At 43.7% G+C, this 18,842-nt stretch overlaps 1 protein-coding gene across 4 annotated transcripts in view; it reads left to right on the forward strand.

Moving 5' to 3' along the window:
* Positions 1-18,842, forward strand: part of EPHX2 (epoxide hydrolase 2) — a 71,920-nt gene that overhangs the window by 36,300 nt on the left and 16,778 nt on the right. For all 4 annotated transcript variants that reach the window (XR_009548210.1, XR_009548211.1, XM_007517256.3 and 1 more), the window contains 2 exons: positions 4,692-4,777; positions 10,453-10,564. Coding sequence is in view for 2 of the 4 variants with exons in the window: in XM_007517256.3 (XP_007517318.1) it covers positions 4,692-4,777; positions 10,453-10,564 (198 nt within the window). In the remaining 2 variants the exon portion in view is untranslated. The remainder of the gene's footprint in view (positions 1-4,691; positions 4,778-10,452; positions 10,565-18,842) is intronic.

Raw genomic sequence — 18,842 nt, forward strand, 5'->3', positions numbered from 1 at the left:
TGACTTTGTCGAATAATCCCACCTTATGGGTATAATGACTTGGTGGCATGATGCCCAAGACACAGTAGATGCTCAATGAATGGGAGCTGCCATGATCTCATTAGTCATATAGCAAGAGCAGGAGAAAGAAAGGTACAGGTAGAAAGGGAGACACCAGAGATGTCAGACATTCACAATGTTTTTCCCCCTGCGGGGGTGGGGGGAGCAGGGACTCAAACCTAGGTCTTTGCACACTGTAATGTGAGCACTTAACCAGCTGTGCCACAACCCAGCCCCCCAGCACTTTCAATAGCCAGAGAGGAGAGGTGGAAAAAAAGGCTTTTGATGTTTTTTTTTTTTTTTTGGGGGGGAGGGTGGTGGTGGTGGTGGTGGTGGTGGTTAGATAAGGGTCAGTGAAGACCCCAAAAGAGTGAACCAGAATCATCATAGCTCAGTAAAAGAGGAACTTGGCTCTCAGGAAGGGAAGTCACAACCTCCTTTAAAACAAAATGTTGCATTTACTCCATCTCCAAACACAGTCACACTCTGTAGTGCTAGGCCTTCCACTAGAACTGGAGTAGTATTAACCAGTATTAGTCGGGCAGTAGTGCAATGGGTTAAGCACAGGTGGTGCAAAGAACAGGAAGTGGCATAAGGATCCCAGTTTGAGCCCCTGACTCCCCACCTGCAGGGGAGTTGCTTCACAAGCAGTGAAGCAGGTGTGCAGGTGTCTATCTTTCTCTCCCCCGTCTCTCTTCCCCTCTGGTCTCCATTTCTCTCTGTCCTACCCAACAACAATGACATCAATAACAATAGTAACTACAACAATAAAAAACAAGGACAACAAAAGGGAATAAATAAATAAATATTTAAAATATAAAATAAAAATAAAACAAAGTGTTGCATTTAGTTCAAAGACAGAAGAATTTAAACGAAAGAAATTTGCTCTGTTGACCAAGGAAAAGGAAGAGCTTATGCTCAAAATACTTTTCCCTCCTCCTCCTCCTCAGGTAGCAGAAGAAAGAATTTATAGTGATCCTATAGCAGTGGGATGGAATCATCCTTTCTTTCTTTCTTTTTTTCTTTCTTTCTCTCAAGGATCAGTGAGAAGGATATTCTATTTTTTTTATTTTTATTTATGAAAAGGAAACACTGACAAAAACCCTAGGATAAGAGGGGTATAACTCCACACAGTTCCCAACACCAGAACTCCATACCCCACCCCCTCCTCTGATAGCTTTCCTATTCTTTATCCCTCTGGGAGTATGGACCCAGGGTCATTAAGAGGTGCAGAAGGTGGAAGGTCTGGCTTCTGTAATTGCTTCCCTGCTGAACATGAGCTTTGGCAGGTCGATTCATACTCCCAGCCTCTCTCTCTTTCCCTAGTGGGGTGGGGTTCTGGGGAAGCGGGGCTCCAGGACACATTGGTGGGGTCATCTGCCCAGGGAAGTCCACTTAGTATCATGTTAACATCTGCAACCTGGTGGCTGAAAAGAGAGTTAACATACAAAGCCAAACAAATTGTTGACTAATCATGAACATAAAGGCTGGAATAGTTCATGTGAAGAACTGGGGGGGGGGGGGGTCTCCGTTTTGTAGATAGATAGTAGTTCTATTTTAGTTATATTCCAAAAAGCCCATGACTATAGTAGGTTTTTTTTTTTCCTGATCCTGACATCTGATATGCAGGTGGATCCAAGTTATTATCTGGGGAGATGATGTCATGGGTGGAAAAAGGACCCATTTTAGGTGGTTCACTTTATTATTTTTTTAAATATTTATTTATTTATTCCCTTTTGTCACCCTTGTTGTTTTGTTGCTGTTGTAGTTATTATTGCCGTTGATGTCGTTGTTGGATAGGACAGAGAGAAATGGAGAGAGGAGGGGAAGACAGAGAGGGGGAGAGAAAGACAGACACCTGCAGACCTGCTTCACCACCTGTGAAGCGACTCTCCTGCAGGTGGGGAACCAGGGGCTCGAACCCAGGTCCTTGCGCCAGTCCTTGCACTTTGTGCCACCTGCGCTTAACTCACTACGCTACCGCCTGACTCCCGGTGGTTCACTTTCTAACAAAGTCCCAAAACCTAGATATAGACCAGGTCCCATTGAGATACGACATATGTTCACATGTATCCATAAATTAGGGCAAAATATATACCTGAAAGCAAAAGTGCACAATAGTCTGCAGTGAGTTAGTATATGCAGCAAGCAAGTACAAAGACCTAAAAAGACACCATAAAGTTCCTAATGAAATAGTTTCTGCTTAGACTCAGATACACTCCTCACCTACTTGCTATTATACTTCCCTCAGTCACTCCAAAGCTAACCTTATCAAAGTAAGGACTACAAAAGCTGAATAAGGGCAAGAGACTGGCATACTTTAATGATGACTCTTTAGTCACTATCAGGCCACCCCATCAGCTGGGGCCCTAGTCGGGAAGTCCTGAGATTCCCAAACAAGCATGATGGGCCTAGACCTCAAATAGATGCCTCTCTCCATTGTTACTGGTCATCTCTATCAGGAACAATACAATAGACGCCTTTGTGGGCCCCCATAGGACCCTGCCTTCAACTGTAGAGAATGTTCCATCCTCTGAAGGGAGGCTGGACAACGTATACTATGTTCCACCTCAGGAAGATGAGTCCTGAAATTGGGGCAGCTTGGAACATTCCTACTCATGACCACAGAATGTGAGCTCAGATCTATAGGGATGCAGAGGTCATACAGGCTCCTAAGCTGAATATGGGCCCCAGATCAAGTCAAATCAGTGGGGTTTACAGTCAACAATATTTATATACCTTTCCCATATTTGGGAGCTACTCTCTTCCCTGATCCAGCTTTCTGGTCCTCTTTCCAGCCATGACATCATCTTTTTTTTTCTCTTTTATTTAAGAAAGGATTAATTAACAAAACCATAGGGTAGGAGGGGTACACTTCCACACAATTCCCACCACCCAATCTCCATATCCCACCCCCTCCCCTGATAGCTTTCCCATTCTCTATCCCTCTGGGAGCATGGACCCAGGGTCATTGTGGGTTGCAGAAGGTAGAAGGTCTGGCTTCTGTAATTGCTTTCCCGCTGAACATGGGCGTTGATTGGTCGGTCCATACTCCCAGTATGCCTCTCTCTTTCTCTAGTAGGATGGGTCTCTGGGGAAGCGGAGCTCCAGGACACATTGGTGGGGTATTCAGTCTAGGGAAGCCTGGCCGGCATCCTGATGACATCTGGAACCTGGTGACTGAAAAGAGAGTTAACATATATATATATTTTTTAACCAGAGCACTACACAGCTGTGGCTAATGGTGGGGTGTGGGAGATCGAACCTGGGACTTTGGAGCCTCAGGCATGAGAGTCTCTTTGCATAACCATTATGCTATCTGCCCCCACCCTCATCCTTGTTTCTTTGGGTCAGGAAAAAACACTCGGGGAACGCAATACCACCCTTATGCCCAGAAATGGTCTGGCCTAGGAGTATCACAGCACGAGTGGGTTAAATTTTAACCATCTAACTGAGGGTCACTGCTGCCCACTCTATCATAGTTCCAGACTCCTTTCCCAGTTCTCCAGTTCAGTGCTCCTTCATCAGTCTTAGAACAATAGGGGAAGGAGTGTGATGTACAAGCTACCTTCTGTCCAGATTGCTTACTAGGATTAGAGAATAAGAAAATGAGGTAATGTATTTGCTACTGTTTACTACATGTAAACAGGGGGGTAAGGTGGTTTGAGGTATATGCCTATGTGTGCACCTTGCCCTGGTATATTTTACTCAAAAGTGTTTTGGAGGTTGGCAAAATAGCCCACTCTGTGCTGTTTTGCCATGTGCACAACCCAGGTTAAAGCCCAGTCCCAATCACATTGAAGGAAGCTTCAATACTGTAGCATCTCTATCTATTTATCTTTCTGTCTGTCTGTCTGTCTATCTATCTATCTATCTATCTACCTACCTACCTATCTATCTATCTATCTATCTACCTATCTTTTTTAAAAAAAAGTATTTTGAAAGTTGCAGAAAGAATTGCCAAGGAAATAGCTTAGTTGGTAGAATGCAGGATTTGCATGCTGAGCCTGCTGGTTCCCCCCAGCTGGGGTGCTCTTTCTCCCTCTCTTTCCCTCTCTCTCTCTCCCATATATTATTTAATTAATAAAATAGGGTCTGGGGAGACAGCATAATGGTTATGCAAAAGACTTTCATACCGGAGGGACTCTGAGGCCATAGGTTCAGTCCCCAGCAATCACCATAAGCGAGAGCTGAGCAGTGCTCTGTTTATCTATCTGTCTATCTATCTGTCTATTATCCATCTATTCTAGTCTATCTCTATTTCATTAAAAGTAAACAGATAAAATACTTAATGATAGCATTTAAAAAGAAGAAAGTTTCAGAGAAAATCAGAATTTGATACTTGAGGCCCAGGTAACCAAAGAAGAGAAAGATGTGACACAAATTGATTTGTGGGAGAGGAGATTTCTGGTCATTGGCCTTAGTCTTTTAAGAAAACGCAGGCCAACCATCCATGCAAAGGCCAGGTAGGGTCAGGATATGGGGATAGGTGCCATTTTGGAATGGCTCCTGGGAAACTAAGGAGTCCCAAGGAAGTGAATGGAAAGGTTACCAATCTGGAGTTGGATCTTGAAGGAGCATGAACCCCAGGGCTCTCAGCAACCCCTCCCAGAAAGGTGCCCACATCCATCCCCTTCTCTTTCCTTTGCCAGGGCATCTCTCAAGCAGTGTTCATTGGCCATGACTGGGGTGGTATGCTGGTCTGGTCCATGGCTCTCTTCTACCCTGAGAGAGTGAGGTAAGTGCAGCTCCAAAGGCTTGGTAGACTGGGACTGAATTCCTGCCAGAGTCACTTCTCAAGTCTGGAGCCACAGCACATTGTCTGGGACCATGATGTCTGCACTTTTTAGGGCCCACTGACTCATGAGCATGGCAGGCTTCATGAACTCATGCCCTAGTTTATTGATGATGCAGTTCATTCTGGACCTGCGTACACAGTGTGGATGCAGGAGTCCAGGAGACTGGTGGGAAAAACTGAGGGGCAGAGGGGGAGGCAGCAGGAGAGTCAGACTAATAGAACTGAGAAAAAGGGAAAATGTCAACCTTGGACAAGGAGTCTGAAAATACAGTTTTCAGTTTTGCCTGGATCTTGCTGCTTACCAAGTGATATCACCCACTAGGCCTTGATTTCTTCAACCATAAAATAGCAATAGTAACTTCTACCTAACTATATACTCCACAACCTTATGGAAAGAAAGAGACACCAAGACACACTCTGACTCAGCAGGTAGACTGCATGTTCCATACAGGAAACCTGGATTTGAGTCCCAGTTCCAAATGAGAGCACAATGAACAGCATCAAGAGGACTCCAAGGATCATGCAGTGGTGCTTTGGTGTTTCTCTTCTCTGAGTGTCTGTCTCTCCCACTCTTCTCTTTCTCTCCCTCTAAGGATATAGAATTAAAAAGAAATGGTCCAGGGGGTGGTGCACCTGGTTAAGTGCACATAGTACTAAGTGCAAGGATCCATGCAAGAGTCCAGGTTCGAGCCCTTGACTCCCCACCTGCAAGAGAGTCGCTTCATAGATGGTGAAGCAGGTCTGCAGGGGTCTATCTTTCTCTCCCCCTCCTCTCTCCATTTCTCCTTGTCCTATCCAGCAGCAACAACAACAAGGGCAACAAAATGGGGAAAATGGCATCCAAGAGCAGTGGATTTGTGGTGTAGGTACTGAGCCCCAACGATAAACCAGGAGGCAAAAAAAAAAAAAAAAAAGAATTAAAAAGAAAATTATACCGGGGTGGGGTGGTCCTCAGTGTGCTGCTCATTCAATGTAAAGCCTCAGATTATTCTCTAATGCCACATAAAATAAAATAAAATAAAAATGACCCTAAGCCCTGTATAAAAGTCATGTACAAAAGCCAGGAAAGACTTCCATGTCAGAATAGAAAGAAGCTCAGGGCAGAAAGTGGCAGACATGCACAAAATCTCACTAGAGCTGTGTTTAGGGGTGGGAGGAATCTAGCAATATCTACTCCTGGCCCAGGGTTTTTCCCACTAAATCACAATACTTCTCACTTACTTGCCTTAGACATAGATACACACATTCATGCACAAAGATGATGCCATCACTGTTTCTTTTTCTTTATTTTATTTTATTGGGGAGATTAATAGTTTACAGTAGATACAGTTGTTGGTACATGTGTAAAATTTCTCAGTTTTTTGTAAAATACTCACACCCCCACCTAGGCCCTCCTCCACCATCATGCACTAGGACCTAAAGGTCCCCACCCCTATTCCCACACCACCAGAATTCTTTACTTTGGTGCAGTACACCAAACCCCAGTTCTACTTTGTGTTTCTCCTTTCTGTTATTATTTCTCAACTTCTGTCCATGAGTGAGATCATCCCATTATTCATCTTTCTCTTTCTGGCTTATCTCACTTAGCATCATTCCTTCAAGCTCCATTCAAGATGAAGTGAAGAAGGTGAATTCATCATTCTTAATAGCCGAATAATATATATAATAACTTTCTCAACCACTCATCTATTGTTGGACACCTAGGTTGCTCCCAGGTTTTGGCTATTACAAATTGTACTGCTATGAACATAGATATACACCATAGAATATGGACGGGAATATTCTTGTGTCTTCAATATTTTGAAAGAGTTTAAAAAGTACAGGTATTAACTCTTCCTTGAAGACTTTGTAGAATTAATTTGTAAAACCATCTGGGCTTGGACTTTCATTATTGGTAAGGTTGTTAATAACTGCTGAAATTTTTTTTTTTTTGCCTGTGATGGCCCTTTTGGTTCAATTTTGGAAGGTTATATGTTCTCTCAGAACTTTTCCATTACTTGCAGATTCTCTAGCTTGGTGGCATGTAGTTGTTCATAGAATCCTTGCATGATACTTTGGATTTCTATATTGTCTATTATGATATCTCCTCTTTTTTGGATGGGTGTTTTGGTTCTTTAGGATATATCCCCAGGAGAGGAGTTGCTAGATAGTCTTCTGAGAGTTCTTCAGACTTTCATTTACAATTTTATTTATTTGAGTCTTCTTCTTTTTTTTTTAATGAGTCTGGCCAAAGGCTTGTCAATTTTGTTTACTCTTTAAAGAACCAACACATGGGAGTCAGGCAGTAGCGCAGCGGGTTAAGCACACATGGCACAAAGCTCAAGGACTGTCATAAGGATCCCGGCTCGAGCCCCCACTCTCCACCTGCAAGGGAGGTGAAGCAGGTCTGCAGGTGTCTGTCTTTCTCTCCCCCTCTGTCTTCCCTTCCTCTCTCCATTTCTCTCTGTCCTATCCAGCAATGACAACATCAACAATAATAACTACAACAACAATAAAAACAAGGGCAACAAAAAAGGAAATAAATAAATATTTAAAAAATAAAGAACCAACACTTTATTAATTTTTGTACAGTTCTTTTATTTTTGATGTTATTTATTTCTGCCCTAATTTTAATTATTTCAGTCTTTCTGTTTGCTTTAGGGTTCCTTTGTTGGTGGTGGTCTTCTCCTCCTCCTCTTCCTCCTCTTATTCTCCCTCCTCCTCCTCCTTCTCCTTCTTCTTCTTTTTCTTCTTCTTCTTCCTTAAGGAGTGTGGTCAGGTTTAAATTTTTTCTTGTTTTCGAATGTGTGCCTTTATGGCTATAAATTTCCCTCTTAGTACTGCCTTAACTATGTCCCAAATATTTAGTAGCTCATGCTTTTCTTCATTTTCATTTGATTCTACTGCTTGTGAAGCCTTACTTCTGCAGGCGGCAGCTGGGGTGGGGGGGTGGCTTGAACCTAGGTTCTTGCACATTGTGATGTGTACTCAGAATCAGCTACACCACCACCCAGCCCCTGTTTTCATCATTCTTATTTACTTCTAGATTATTGATTTTTTTTTTTTTGGGGGGGGGACATCTCTCTTGGTTCATTGCTGCAGAAGTTCTTTTTTTTGTCTGACCATTATATCTGGTGCTTTTTGAAATTTGTGTCCTGGTTGTTTACCTATGTAGGTTTGCACAGATGTTCTCTTCAATGTGTTCACCTCTGTGCACGATGTGTGGAAGGAGGATGTCCTGTTTCTTATGCAGATACATGAGTGCCAGGAAATAGTCCTGTAGGAACCCCACAGAGATATAGCTTAGCTTTACTTGAGATGAAGATGGGGTACACCAGAGTCCCTCTACAGAGGTAGGTCAGTCCAGCCAAACAACTCCCAAGTAACAGAACAATACTCCCCGGCCCACAGGTTTCTCTGGTAACAATGTTCCAGTCAGGTGGAGTTTGCCACTGATGCCTGAGTCATGTTAGTTGTGGTGTTGCTTCAGTAGTTGATGAGGTTCCATTGTAACTGTTGATCATTCTAGGGTGTAGATACTAGTTGTGGCTGAAATTTCTGGCAAGAAGCCTTTGTAGTTCAGTGACTGACAACCTGAAATTCCAGGAGAAGTCAGGAAAGGGGCACTGTGATTTCAGCAGCCCTTTGAGTCTATGTTGCTGTGCAAATATGATGCAAGATGGCCTCTTGTCTGTTGGTTCCAAGACTCCTGAAGCTAGCCACCTTGTAATATGTCTCAGGAATGGGTGGATTGATGTTCTAATGGTGGTACCACTGCCTATGCACTCACTACACTTCGTGGTGGTAGTGGTTTTAGTGTGTAGAGGTCTTGTCATAGATGAATGTCAAACTAGTCCCCTTACTACCATTGGGATGAATGTTGGTCTGATGAAGTTTCTCCAGTTTCCCAAAGAATTCTCTCTCTCTGTCTCTCTCTCTCTGTCTCTCTCTCTGTCTCTCTCTCTTTTTTTATTTTTTGCAAGTGTCTGCTACACTGATGAGTGGGTGGGGCTACAGATCTAGGTGAACAGGGTGGCCACATGGTTGTTTCAGGGAGTAATTTTGACAAAAGATGCTCTCTCTTAGAGATTCAATGTCCTGGCTTCAGGCTGCTGCAAATAGTTCACTGTACTCCACTCCTCAGACCTTCCCACAGTTCATCTCCCCAGGAGTCCTCCAGGGACAGAAAGCTGTTGGCTAATTAGACCTCACTTGCTAGATAGTTCATGTCACAAAAAGGGTGCCCAGTACCTCTCTGTTTGTGTATTGAAGTGTCTAGTTATCCTAGTTTCTCTAGGATAACTCTAGAATATGGTCAGGCAACTCCTGGAAGGGGATCCTTCCAAGGTGTAGAAGTCTTCCTGAGTCAGCAGGCTACTGGGCTTGGGGGTATGTAGTATGTATTAGGGATGTGACCACTTGCCTTTGTCCTTTTAGTACTTTTTGCTGTTTATATACATGTCAGAAGTTTCTTTCATGATTTCTTTATTCCACTCCTCTGCTGTCTCTCTCCTGCTGGCTTGGAAATGTTGTTTCCATTCAGGAATGTCAGGATCTGAAGAGTGCCATCACTATTTCTGATGCTGAGGAATTATTCTGATGCAGTCCCGGCCCCAGGTTTTACCACGCCCCACGAAATCTTAGCAGTGCCCCTTTTAACCAATCCTGTCCCCACATGTCACCCCTGGTTGTTGCCCAATAAAAGCTCTCTCACTCCCCCCCCCCCCGGGCTCTCTCTCTCTCAGTGCCCTCTCGTTCTCTCTCTCTCTCCCAGGTGGTGAGGTATCGGGGACGGCCATTTTCGGCTGACTCCACATGGCCTGGGCCACCCCCTCCTGATCCAATAATAAAGATTTATGTACCCCACTTGCTCCGGACCTCCTCTCTCTCTCTTCTCTGCCGCTCAGCCCGACATATTTCAACACAGATTAGAATATGTGGACAGTATAAGTTCTCCTCCATTTTGTTGTTGTTGTTGTTTGTTTGTTTGTTTTGGTTTTTTTGTAGAGCCTGGTTCTTGCATATACATGATTTCACCATTTCTGAGCCATCTTTTTATTTTCAGTCCTTCCCCCCCACCCAATAGATAGAGAGAATAAAGCAACCACAATCCCAAAGCATCTCTTGTACTGTGGAACTCCCACATGGTACCAGAACTCAAACTTAGGTCACATGCATGGCAAAGCATATGCCTTACCCAAATGAACTATCTTCCAAGCCCCCACCCTCTCCCTTTCTTGCTCACCTTGTCTACTCTGAACTGGTTGTTATTCCATGTTATATACTAGAAGAAAGAAATAATACTCAAAGAGCATCTTATAATTTAATAGAGAACACTATTAATCCATGTTACTACTATGAGAAAAATTATCACACGAGTCACAGAAGGGGCCAGGGATGCAGCATACATCACATGCTCTGCATGCCTTTGAGCTGTGGTTTGATCCCCAGCACCACCCAAAAAATATATATATATATGGCATGAGATACCTGAGAAGGTCAAGATGAACAACTTCTGCAATGGAACGTCATGGAAGATTCTGTGGAGAGGAGAGCATTTGAACTTGGCTTTTCAGGACTGGGAAGGACAAGCAATACCTGTCAGGGAAACATCTTGGTGCTTTTTCTCTCCACAGGGCAGTGGCCAGTTTGAATACTCCCTTAATACTAGGGAATCCTAATGTGCACCCAATGGAGGCCATGAAAGCCAATCCTCTCTTTGATTACCAGTTCTACTTCCAAAAACCGGTAAGTGTGGAATATTGAATAACATGGTCCCATCAGGGAGCCTGTTTTCTGCTCCCTTTTATCTGTCTTTTCCTTCTCCAGTTTGATGTTGGTTCCCTGTAATATTCTCTGACATTAATCAGAAATTACAGGACCTGGTGGTGGTGCACCTGGTTGAGCACACATGTGACAATGCGCAAGGACCTGGGTTCGAGCCCCTAGTCCCCCCACCTGCAGGGGGAAAGATTTGTGAGTGGTGAAACAATGTTGCAGGTGTCTCTCTGTCTTGCCCTTTCTATTACACCCTTCCCTCTAGGTTTCTGGCTGTCTCTATCCAATAAATAAAATAAAGATAAATTTTAAAAAAGGAATTATGAATGAGTTTGAGTGAAGTCAGTGCAGTGCTCAGCTGGACTTTTCATGGTGGTGGCACACCAGTAATGTATATATGGAGATAGAGTGGGGAAGGGAATACATAGAAGGAGAGAGAAAGATAATTGCAGCCCTGCTTCACTCCTTCCAAAGCCTCCCCCTTGCAGGTGGAGACCTGGGGCTTGAACCCAGGTCCTTACACACTATAATGTGTATGCTCTACCACATGCACCATTGCCAGCCTTCATCCCTCAAATGATATCTCAATGACCTCTTTACAGTCATCTCTAGATACACTCACCTTCTGAGTGAACTGGAAGTTAGAATTTCAACATGGGGGGAAAGGGATAAAAAGAAAAAAAAAGAATTTCAACATAGGAATTTAGAGATACTTTTCAGCCCAGTGTTTGGGCCAAAGGAAAAGGAACTGTCCTCCTGATAAGAGAACAGCTGGGCACAGTGAAGATTAGAGGTGGCAAAAGTGAGAAACTCATCAATGTGGAGTGAGACCTTGCACAAGCCTGGAAAGTAAGCCCTGAGTTGCAGTTGGCATCAAAAGGAGTAGAGGATCACTGTAAACTCATCCTCTTGTTGTGATGGTATCATGAAAATCCTGTCAGCTGAGCTAGAAGTTGGATTCCCGTCTAAGGTGTGATGGCTATCCACAATCCTTTCCTTTCTTACACTAGAAAAGAAACTGGTGATGGAAAAGCAAACAAACAAACAAACAAAAAAAACAACAGGTTCTTGGGCTGGGGTAGATAACGTAATGGTTATGCAAAGTGACTCTCATGCCTGAGGCTCTGAAGTCCTAGGTTCAATCCCCTGCATCACCATAAGCCAAAGCTGAGCAGTGATCTGGTGTTTCTCTCTCTCTCTCTCTCTCTCTCTCTCTCAGCATCTCTCTAAATAATAAATAAAATAAAATAAAATAAAATAAAAACAGGTTCTTGAGAAGCAGTCAGTGTCATGGCTCAAAGCCAAGGGAGAAAACAAGTCTTATAAAATTCTTTGATCCCAAGAAGGGGTCAGGAATGTTCCTTTTGAAAGAGTTAAACACTCATAGAGGCAGAAAGGAAATTATTATTATTATTACTATTATTATTATTATTATTATTATTAATGAAAGGTATGGCTAGGGCCCTCTGGCCTTTCTTATGTCTCAGATGAGCAAATAGATATGCTAAGACTCCCTAGCAGACAGCTACAGGGCTGGGTCAGGAGGCCGAACTGGCTTCAAAATGAGAGCGAAGTCCCCTAAGCTGTGCTGGGAGGGAGCCTTGACTGCTCTGTGCAGCTGAACCTCCCTGCCTGCTGAAAGAGGCGGGTTGCAGACCAGGATCAACCTAAAGCCTAATTGAAGAAGTGACCTTCTGGAACCAAGGCAGAGTAATTGCATCCCCAGTGAAGATGAGGTGCTTTCAGGGGTGGTTACAGTCATTATGGAGGAAATCAGCAGCTCCTTTGTTCTGTCTAGGTAGCAGCTGGGTAGAAGATCAGCGAGAAGAGTTTAAGAAATGGTTTTATTCTTAAAAACAAAGGGCCTTGGCAGAGAGATGGTAGCCATTCAGATTGGCACTGCAGGGCACCTAGAGACTGGGGCTGGAGAGAATCCAGCAACTGGGCCTTATCAAGACAGACACAGGGGGCCTATTTGGGGTCCCAGCAAGTCTGTCACCCACTCAATAATGAAACAAAGGATCTAGTCACTTCCTATCTTTAGTCCTCATTTCTACCCTGCTGAAAATGGATTGTCTATGTGGGAGATTTCTTAGCTGAATTCAGTAGCAGATACATAAAAGATAGCATGGGACCTGAAGATAGCACACCCAGTTAAATGTGTGCCTTGTCGTCCTGGGTTTGAACTGACCTGGCATCACATGGGAACACCATGGGCAGCACCAGAAAGTTCCATGCATAATAGAGCTCCTTTCCAGTGCTCTGGTGTCTCTCCTCCTTCTCCTCCTCTTCCTCCTCCTCCTCTCCTTCTCCTCCTCCCCTCCCCTCTCCTTTCTTCTGCCTACCTACACCCCACACCCCACCCTCAGGTTACAACTGTTTTATTTGGTGTGTTTTTTTTAATGGCATGTATGGCTAGGGCCTTCTGGCCTCTCTTATGTCTCAGATGAGCAAACAGATATTCTAAGGCTCCTGGCAGACACAGGGCTGGGTCAGGAGGCTCAGAGAGGCTGTTCAGCAATATTGCACACACATAAGGCCTTCAGTGTATTCCCCAGCATCTCATTTTATTAATAATGGAAATAATAGTAAGTGGACCCAGGAGATAGCATAGTGGGTATGCAAAAGACTTTCGTGCTGTGGTCCGGGAGGTGGCACAGTGAATAAAGCACTGGACTCTTAAGCATGAGGTCCTGAGTTCAATCCCAGGCAGCACATGTACCAGAGTGATGTCTGGTTCTTTCTTTTCTCCTACTCTCATTAACAAATAAATAAGATCTTAAAAAAAGACTTTCATGCCTGAGGCTCCAAGGTCTCAGGTTCAATCCCCAGCACCACCATAAGCCAGAGCTGAGCAGTGCTCTGGCTGAAAACAAACAAAAAAAACTTGACGCGGTCTGGGAGTTAGCTCATCAAGTAGAATATCTGACCTGTGAGCATGAAGTCCTGAGTCTGATCCCCAGCAGTGTGTTGGAGTAATGCTCTGATTTCCTTTCTTTCTCTTTCAGTCAATAATAAATTTTTTAAAAATTAAATAAGAACAGCTCTTTCATCCAGAGTTGCCTGTTGGAAGCCCCTTCTGCTTGCCTTCTCTCCCAACCTAGTTCCCTACCTTCTCTCTCATAAGCCATCCACAAGCACAAAGTCACCCCTGTGCTCCAGATCATTCCAGACTACTGAAATGCAGAGGAAGCTCCAGGATTTTTGGTCAGCACTCCCCACCCCAACACCCACCCTCCCCCCCACACACACACATGCACGCACACACATAGATTGTATTTGTTGAGCACTCCAGGGTACAACTGCTATCAACTCCAGGTTCAGATCCAGTCCTCCCGGCTCTTTGAACCCACAGCCAGTGTGTTTACTCTCTCCTGCAAAGTTGCCAAGTCCAGTAGAAACTGAAATTGGAAAGATATGTTGTTCTTTCCAACACAAAGAAGGGACTCTAGACTTTGCATTTATTTAATAAGGAAGGGAGGCAGAGGTGGCAGCTGTAGGAGCCAAGGTAAATGGGATCAGCTGGGCTGCTTCAGCCTAGTCTGTTCTGTTTTAATCTCAGAATTCCAGGGTCGTGAGATAGCTCTTCTATTATACCTTGCATCTTTCCATGTTCAAGGGCCTGAGCCACAGTACTACCTGGGAGCTCTGTGGACCCTACGGGGGGTGGGGGGGGGGGCTCTATGTATGGTGGAGTGTCACTTTTGTTTGTGCCTTCCCTCCTCTGTGTCTGTTAACCCTCCTCAAGAAAAAAAAATGGGTACCCAATGGTGGTACACTCAACTGAGTGCACATGTTGCAATGAGCAGGGACCTGGGTTCAAGCCCCTTGTCCTCACCTGTGCAGGGGAAAACTTCACAAGTAGTGAAGCAGTGCTTTAGGTCTCCGTCTCTCTCTCTTTCCCTCTCCCTCCCTCCCTCCTTCCTTCTAAGTTTCTTTCTGTCTTTATCCAATAAATAATTAATAAATTATATATTTTTAAAAAGTGAAGAGTTGGACCAGGCACTGGTGGGGGCAGGGAGCATACCTGAGGCCCTGAATTCACTCCTAGGGTCACATACAAATATTAATGAGTTAAGGGGGATATTCTGTGGTGCATCTGATTGTGAGCACATGCTACAATGTGCAAGGATCCAGGTTCAAGCCCCTGGTGTCCACCTGCAGGGGGAAAGCTTCACAAATGGTAAAGTAGGTCTGCAGATATCTCTCTTTCTCTCTCCCTATCTCTCCCACTCCTCTCAATTTCTCTCTGTCTTGTTGATTGAAAAGAAAAAAGTTGCTGGCACAATGACAACCCTGGTGGCCATTTAAAAGAGAGAGAGAGTGAGAGTGAGAAAGAGCTATTGAGTCAAATCTTGGGGTTCTGAGCATCTTTGCAGGACCTAGGTATTCTCTCAGCTTCTTGATCCCCCAGACCAGGGCAGATGTTGTCCACCAGCCAACACTGCTCATTTTTATTACCTCTTAGCAGAATAGATCTTTTGTTTAAGAACAACATGTTCAGTCAGTGATTCTTGAATCTGGCCACATTCCATCTGGCAAAGAAGTAGCTCTGAGGAGCTGTACAAAATGAATGACTTTTATAGGCAGAAAGAGGGATAGGGTGAGTAATTTTTTGACAAAGTCACCTTCCTTTAGGGACACAAGGTTCTATCGGGTAGATGGCCTCAGGAGCACTGACAAGTGATACAGACTGGCAGGTTTCTGATTCCATAACTGAAACAGTGATCGGATTAGGCATTGAGTCCCAGTGTGGTGGTTGACATTTAGCTCAGGTGATTCCATTTGAGGCCTATTCTCTCTCTCTTTTAATTTCTTTATTGGGGGATTAATGGTTTACATTTGACAGTAAGATACAGTAGTTTGTACATGCATAACATTTTTCAGTTCGACTCCCACTAGGTCCTCCTCTACCATCATGTTTCAGGACCTAAACCCTCCCCAAACCCAGAGTCTTTTACTTTGGTGCAACACACCAACTCCAGTTCAAGTTCTGCTTTGTGTTTTCTCTTCTGTTCTTGTTTTTCTACTTCTGCCTATGAGTGAGATCACCTTATATTCATCCTTCTGTTTCTGACATATCTCACTTGATGTGATTCCTTCAAGCTCCATCTTCCGTCAAGCTCCAACTAAAATGAGGTGAAAAAGGCGAAGTCACCATTTTTAATAGCTGAGTAATATTCCACTGTATATATATATATACCACAGCTTGCTCAGCCACTCATCTGTTTTTGGACACCTGGGTTGCTTCCAGATTTTGGCTTTTACAAATCATACTGCTATGAGCATAGGTATACACAAATCTTTTTGGATGGGTATGTTTGTTGTCACTTTTTGGTCAATACTTTTCTTTTTCTTTCTTTCATTTTTTTTCTTGCCTCCGGGGTTATTGCTGGGACTCGGTGCCTGCACTATGACTCCACTGCTCCTGAAGCTATATTTTTCCCTTTTGTCGCTCTTGTTGTTTATTGTTGTTATTATTATTGTTGTTGTTATTGCTGTCATTGTTGCTGGATAGGACAGAGAAAAATCAAGAGAGGAGGGGAAGACAGAGAGCGGGAGAGAAAGATAGACACCTGCAGACCTGCTTCCCTGCCTGTATAGTGACCCCTCTGCAGGTGGGGAGCTAGGTGCTCGGAACTAGTAACTGGGATCCCTATGCTGGTCCTTGCGCTTCTGCCATGTGCACTTGACCCACTGCGCTACTGCCTGACCCCCTTGATCAATACTTTTCTTTGGGGAAAAAATGGGGGCCAGGTGGTGGCGCACCTGACTTAGTGTACATGTTACACAAGGACAAAGGTTCAAGCCCCTGGTCCCCTTCTGCAAGGGGAAAGTTTCACGAGTGGTGAAGCAGTACTGCAGGTATCTGCCTCTCTCCCCCTCTTTCTTCCCCCTCCCCTCTTAATTCCTCTCTGTCTCTAGCTAGTAAATAAATTAAAAATATTTAAATTTTTTTTCATTGGCATGTACACGTGTGTATCTGGAATATTATATAAAGGGAGTGCTAGGCAGATTTCAAGCACCCAAACTCACTTTTAAGTATTTAGCCAACTAGTAAGGTAGGAAAAATAGAAAAGGAAATTAAAGTTAGGAGAAACCATTTCACCTGGCAAAAGGGTACCCCCAACTTCCACTGAGACTTTTTTCTCCCTAGGTATTGACCCCCTATAGCACTGTGACTCCTTCAAGCTACAGGGGTAGCTGGAAATTTGTCGCATGGCTTACTTTATAAGTAATTTATGCTTGCTCCTTAAAAAATTGCAGTGTTAGAGTAAAATGTTAAATCCCACTTTACTCATCACAAAATAGCTACTATTCATAGTTTAGTGACTTTTCCTTCCAGGCAATCTTTAAAAATACACTTTTTTAAGTAAGTGTTCAGGCACAGATATAATTTCTATAATAAATGGACTCATCCAGCTTTTCCATTTAAGAGATCTTAGATCGATTTTCCTGTCAGTAGATAAAGATTTGCCTCATGTTTTTTAATGGCTGCTTCATGCTTCGAGATAATAGATGGGCCATGATTTATTTAGCCAATCCTCTGAGGGGAGACATTGCTGCAATTGTTTTTCACAGCTGAGCAATACATTTTAAAAGAGAGTGCCTTCATCAGTGGTGTGGCTGGATGGTAGAACACAGGGCTCAAGAAAATAAGGTTCTAAATTCAATCTCTGAGTGGTGCTGGCCTCACATAGAAGAGTGGTGTTCTAGTTCTCTCTCTCTCTCTCTCTCTTTCTCTCAGTAAATAAATAAATAAATATGGAAGAACTTTACCTTTCTGAGTATATTTTTATAAGCCACTGTCTTATTTTATTTTTTTAAATTTTTATTGTCATTATTATTCTTTTACCAGAACACTGGTGAGCTCTGGTTTATGGTAGTGCAGAGGACTGAACCTGGGATTTGGTGACCTCAGGCTTGAGAGTCTCTTTACATAACCATTATGCTATCTCCACCCCCCCAAATACATAAATAAATCTTTAAAAGTACCATTGTGCCCTGCTTTCTTCCCCAGGGTTTCTTCAACTTTCATAGTTTTCCTTTTGTCCCTTCCATGGGAATAAATTCTTGGTTTTTTTATTGTTGTTTTTGTTGATGAGGTGTAAAAACCAAAGGGAGGGGTCTGAAGTCTGGAACTTGGTCAGCATAGTTATCTATAAGCCACTTGACTTAGGGTGAGGTCCCACCTCAGCCTGGGTGGCTACATCTGTCACATAGCCTTTCTGATATAAGGAAGGGAACAGAGAAGTGACACCAGTGCTGTCTTTGGAGTGTCTGATCTACTTCTGTCCCCTCTGAGGTGGCGCTCTGCACCTCTCTCTGCAGAGAGTAATAAACTGCTTTCCATTTCTGCCCAGGTTTCTGATGTTTATGTAAATCAGCATCTTGGAGCCTGGGGACAACCACCCTGGCAGTGTGTGTGGCATCACCTTCTCCATGTGTGTGTGTGTGTGGCATCAGATCTCAAGCATTCATGATTTCACCAAGCTTCTTTTCTTGTTTGTTTGTTTTGTTTACTTCAGATAGAAGAAAACAAAAAGGAGAGAGATGCCACAGCACCATAGCCTCCCTCAGTGCTATGGAAATACCTTGTGGTGCTGGGGCTTGAAATTGGACTGTGCAACTGGCAAGGCAGACATGCTACTGAGTGAGCTACTCCTCAGACCCTGCACCTAGTTTTCTGAGGAATCTTGATATTTTGAAAGTGGAACAGTGTTTCACAAAGACAGGCTTTCTGATATGGCTGTAGGGAGAGGGATGATGTGACCTGAGCTGGTCACAGTAATTTTTCTCTTTTTTTTTATCTTTATTTATTTGATAAGACAGTCAGAAATTGAGAGGGAAGGGGGAGATAGAAAGGGAGAGAGACACTTGCAGCACTGCTTTACCATTTTTTTAAAAATATTCCCTTTTGTTGCCCTCACTTTTTTATTGTTGTAGTTATTATTATTGTCATTGTTGTTGAATAAGATAAAGAGAAATGGAGAGAGGAGGGGAAGAAAGAGAGGGGGAGAGAAAGATAAACACCTGCAGACCTGATTCACCACCTGTGAAGTGACTCCCCTGCAGGTGGAGAGCCGAGGGCTCGAACCGGGGTCCTTGGGCTTTGTGCCACATGCATTTAACCGGCTGTGCTACCACCTGACTCCCTGCTTTACCATTTTCAAAACTTTCCCCCTGCAGGTGGGGACCAGGGGGCTCAAGCACAGGTCCTTGTGCATTGTAGCATGTGTGTTCAACC

Source organism: Erinaceus europaeus, chromosome 2 (assembly GCF_950295315.1).
Source record: "Erinaceus europaeus chromosome 2, mEriEur2.1, whole genome shotgun sequence".
NCBI lineage: Eukaryota > Metazoa > Chordata > Mammalia > Eulipotyphla > Erinaceidae > Erinaceus > Erinaceus europaeus.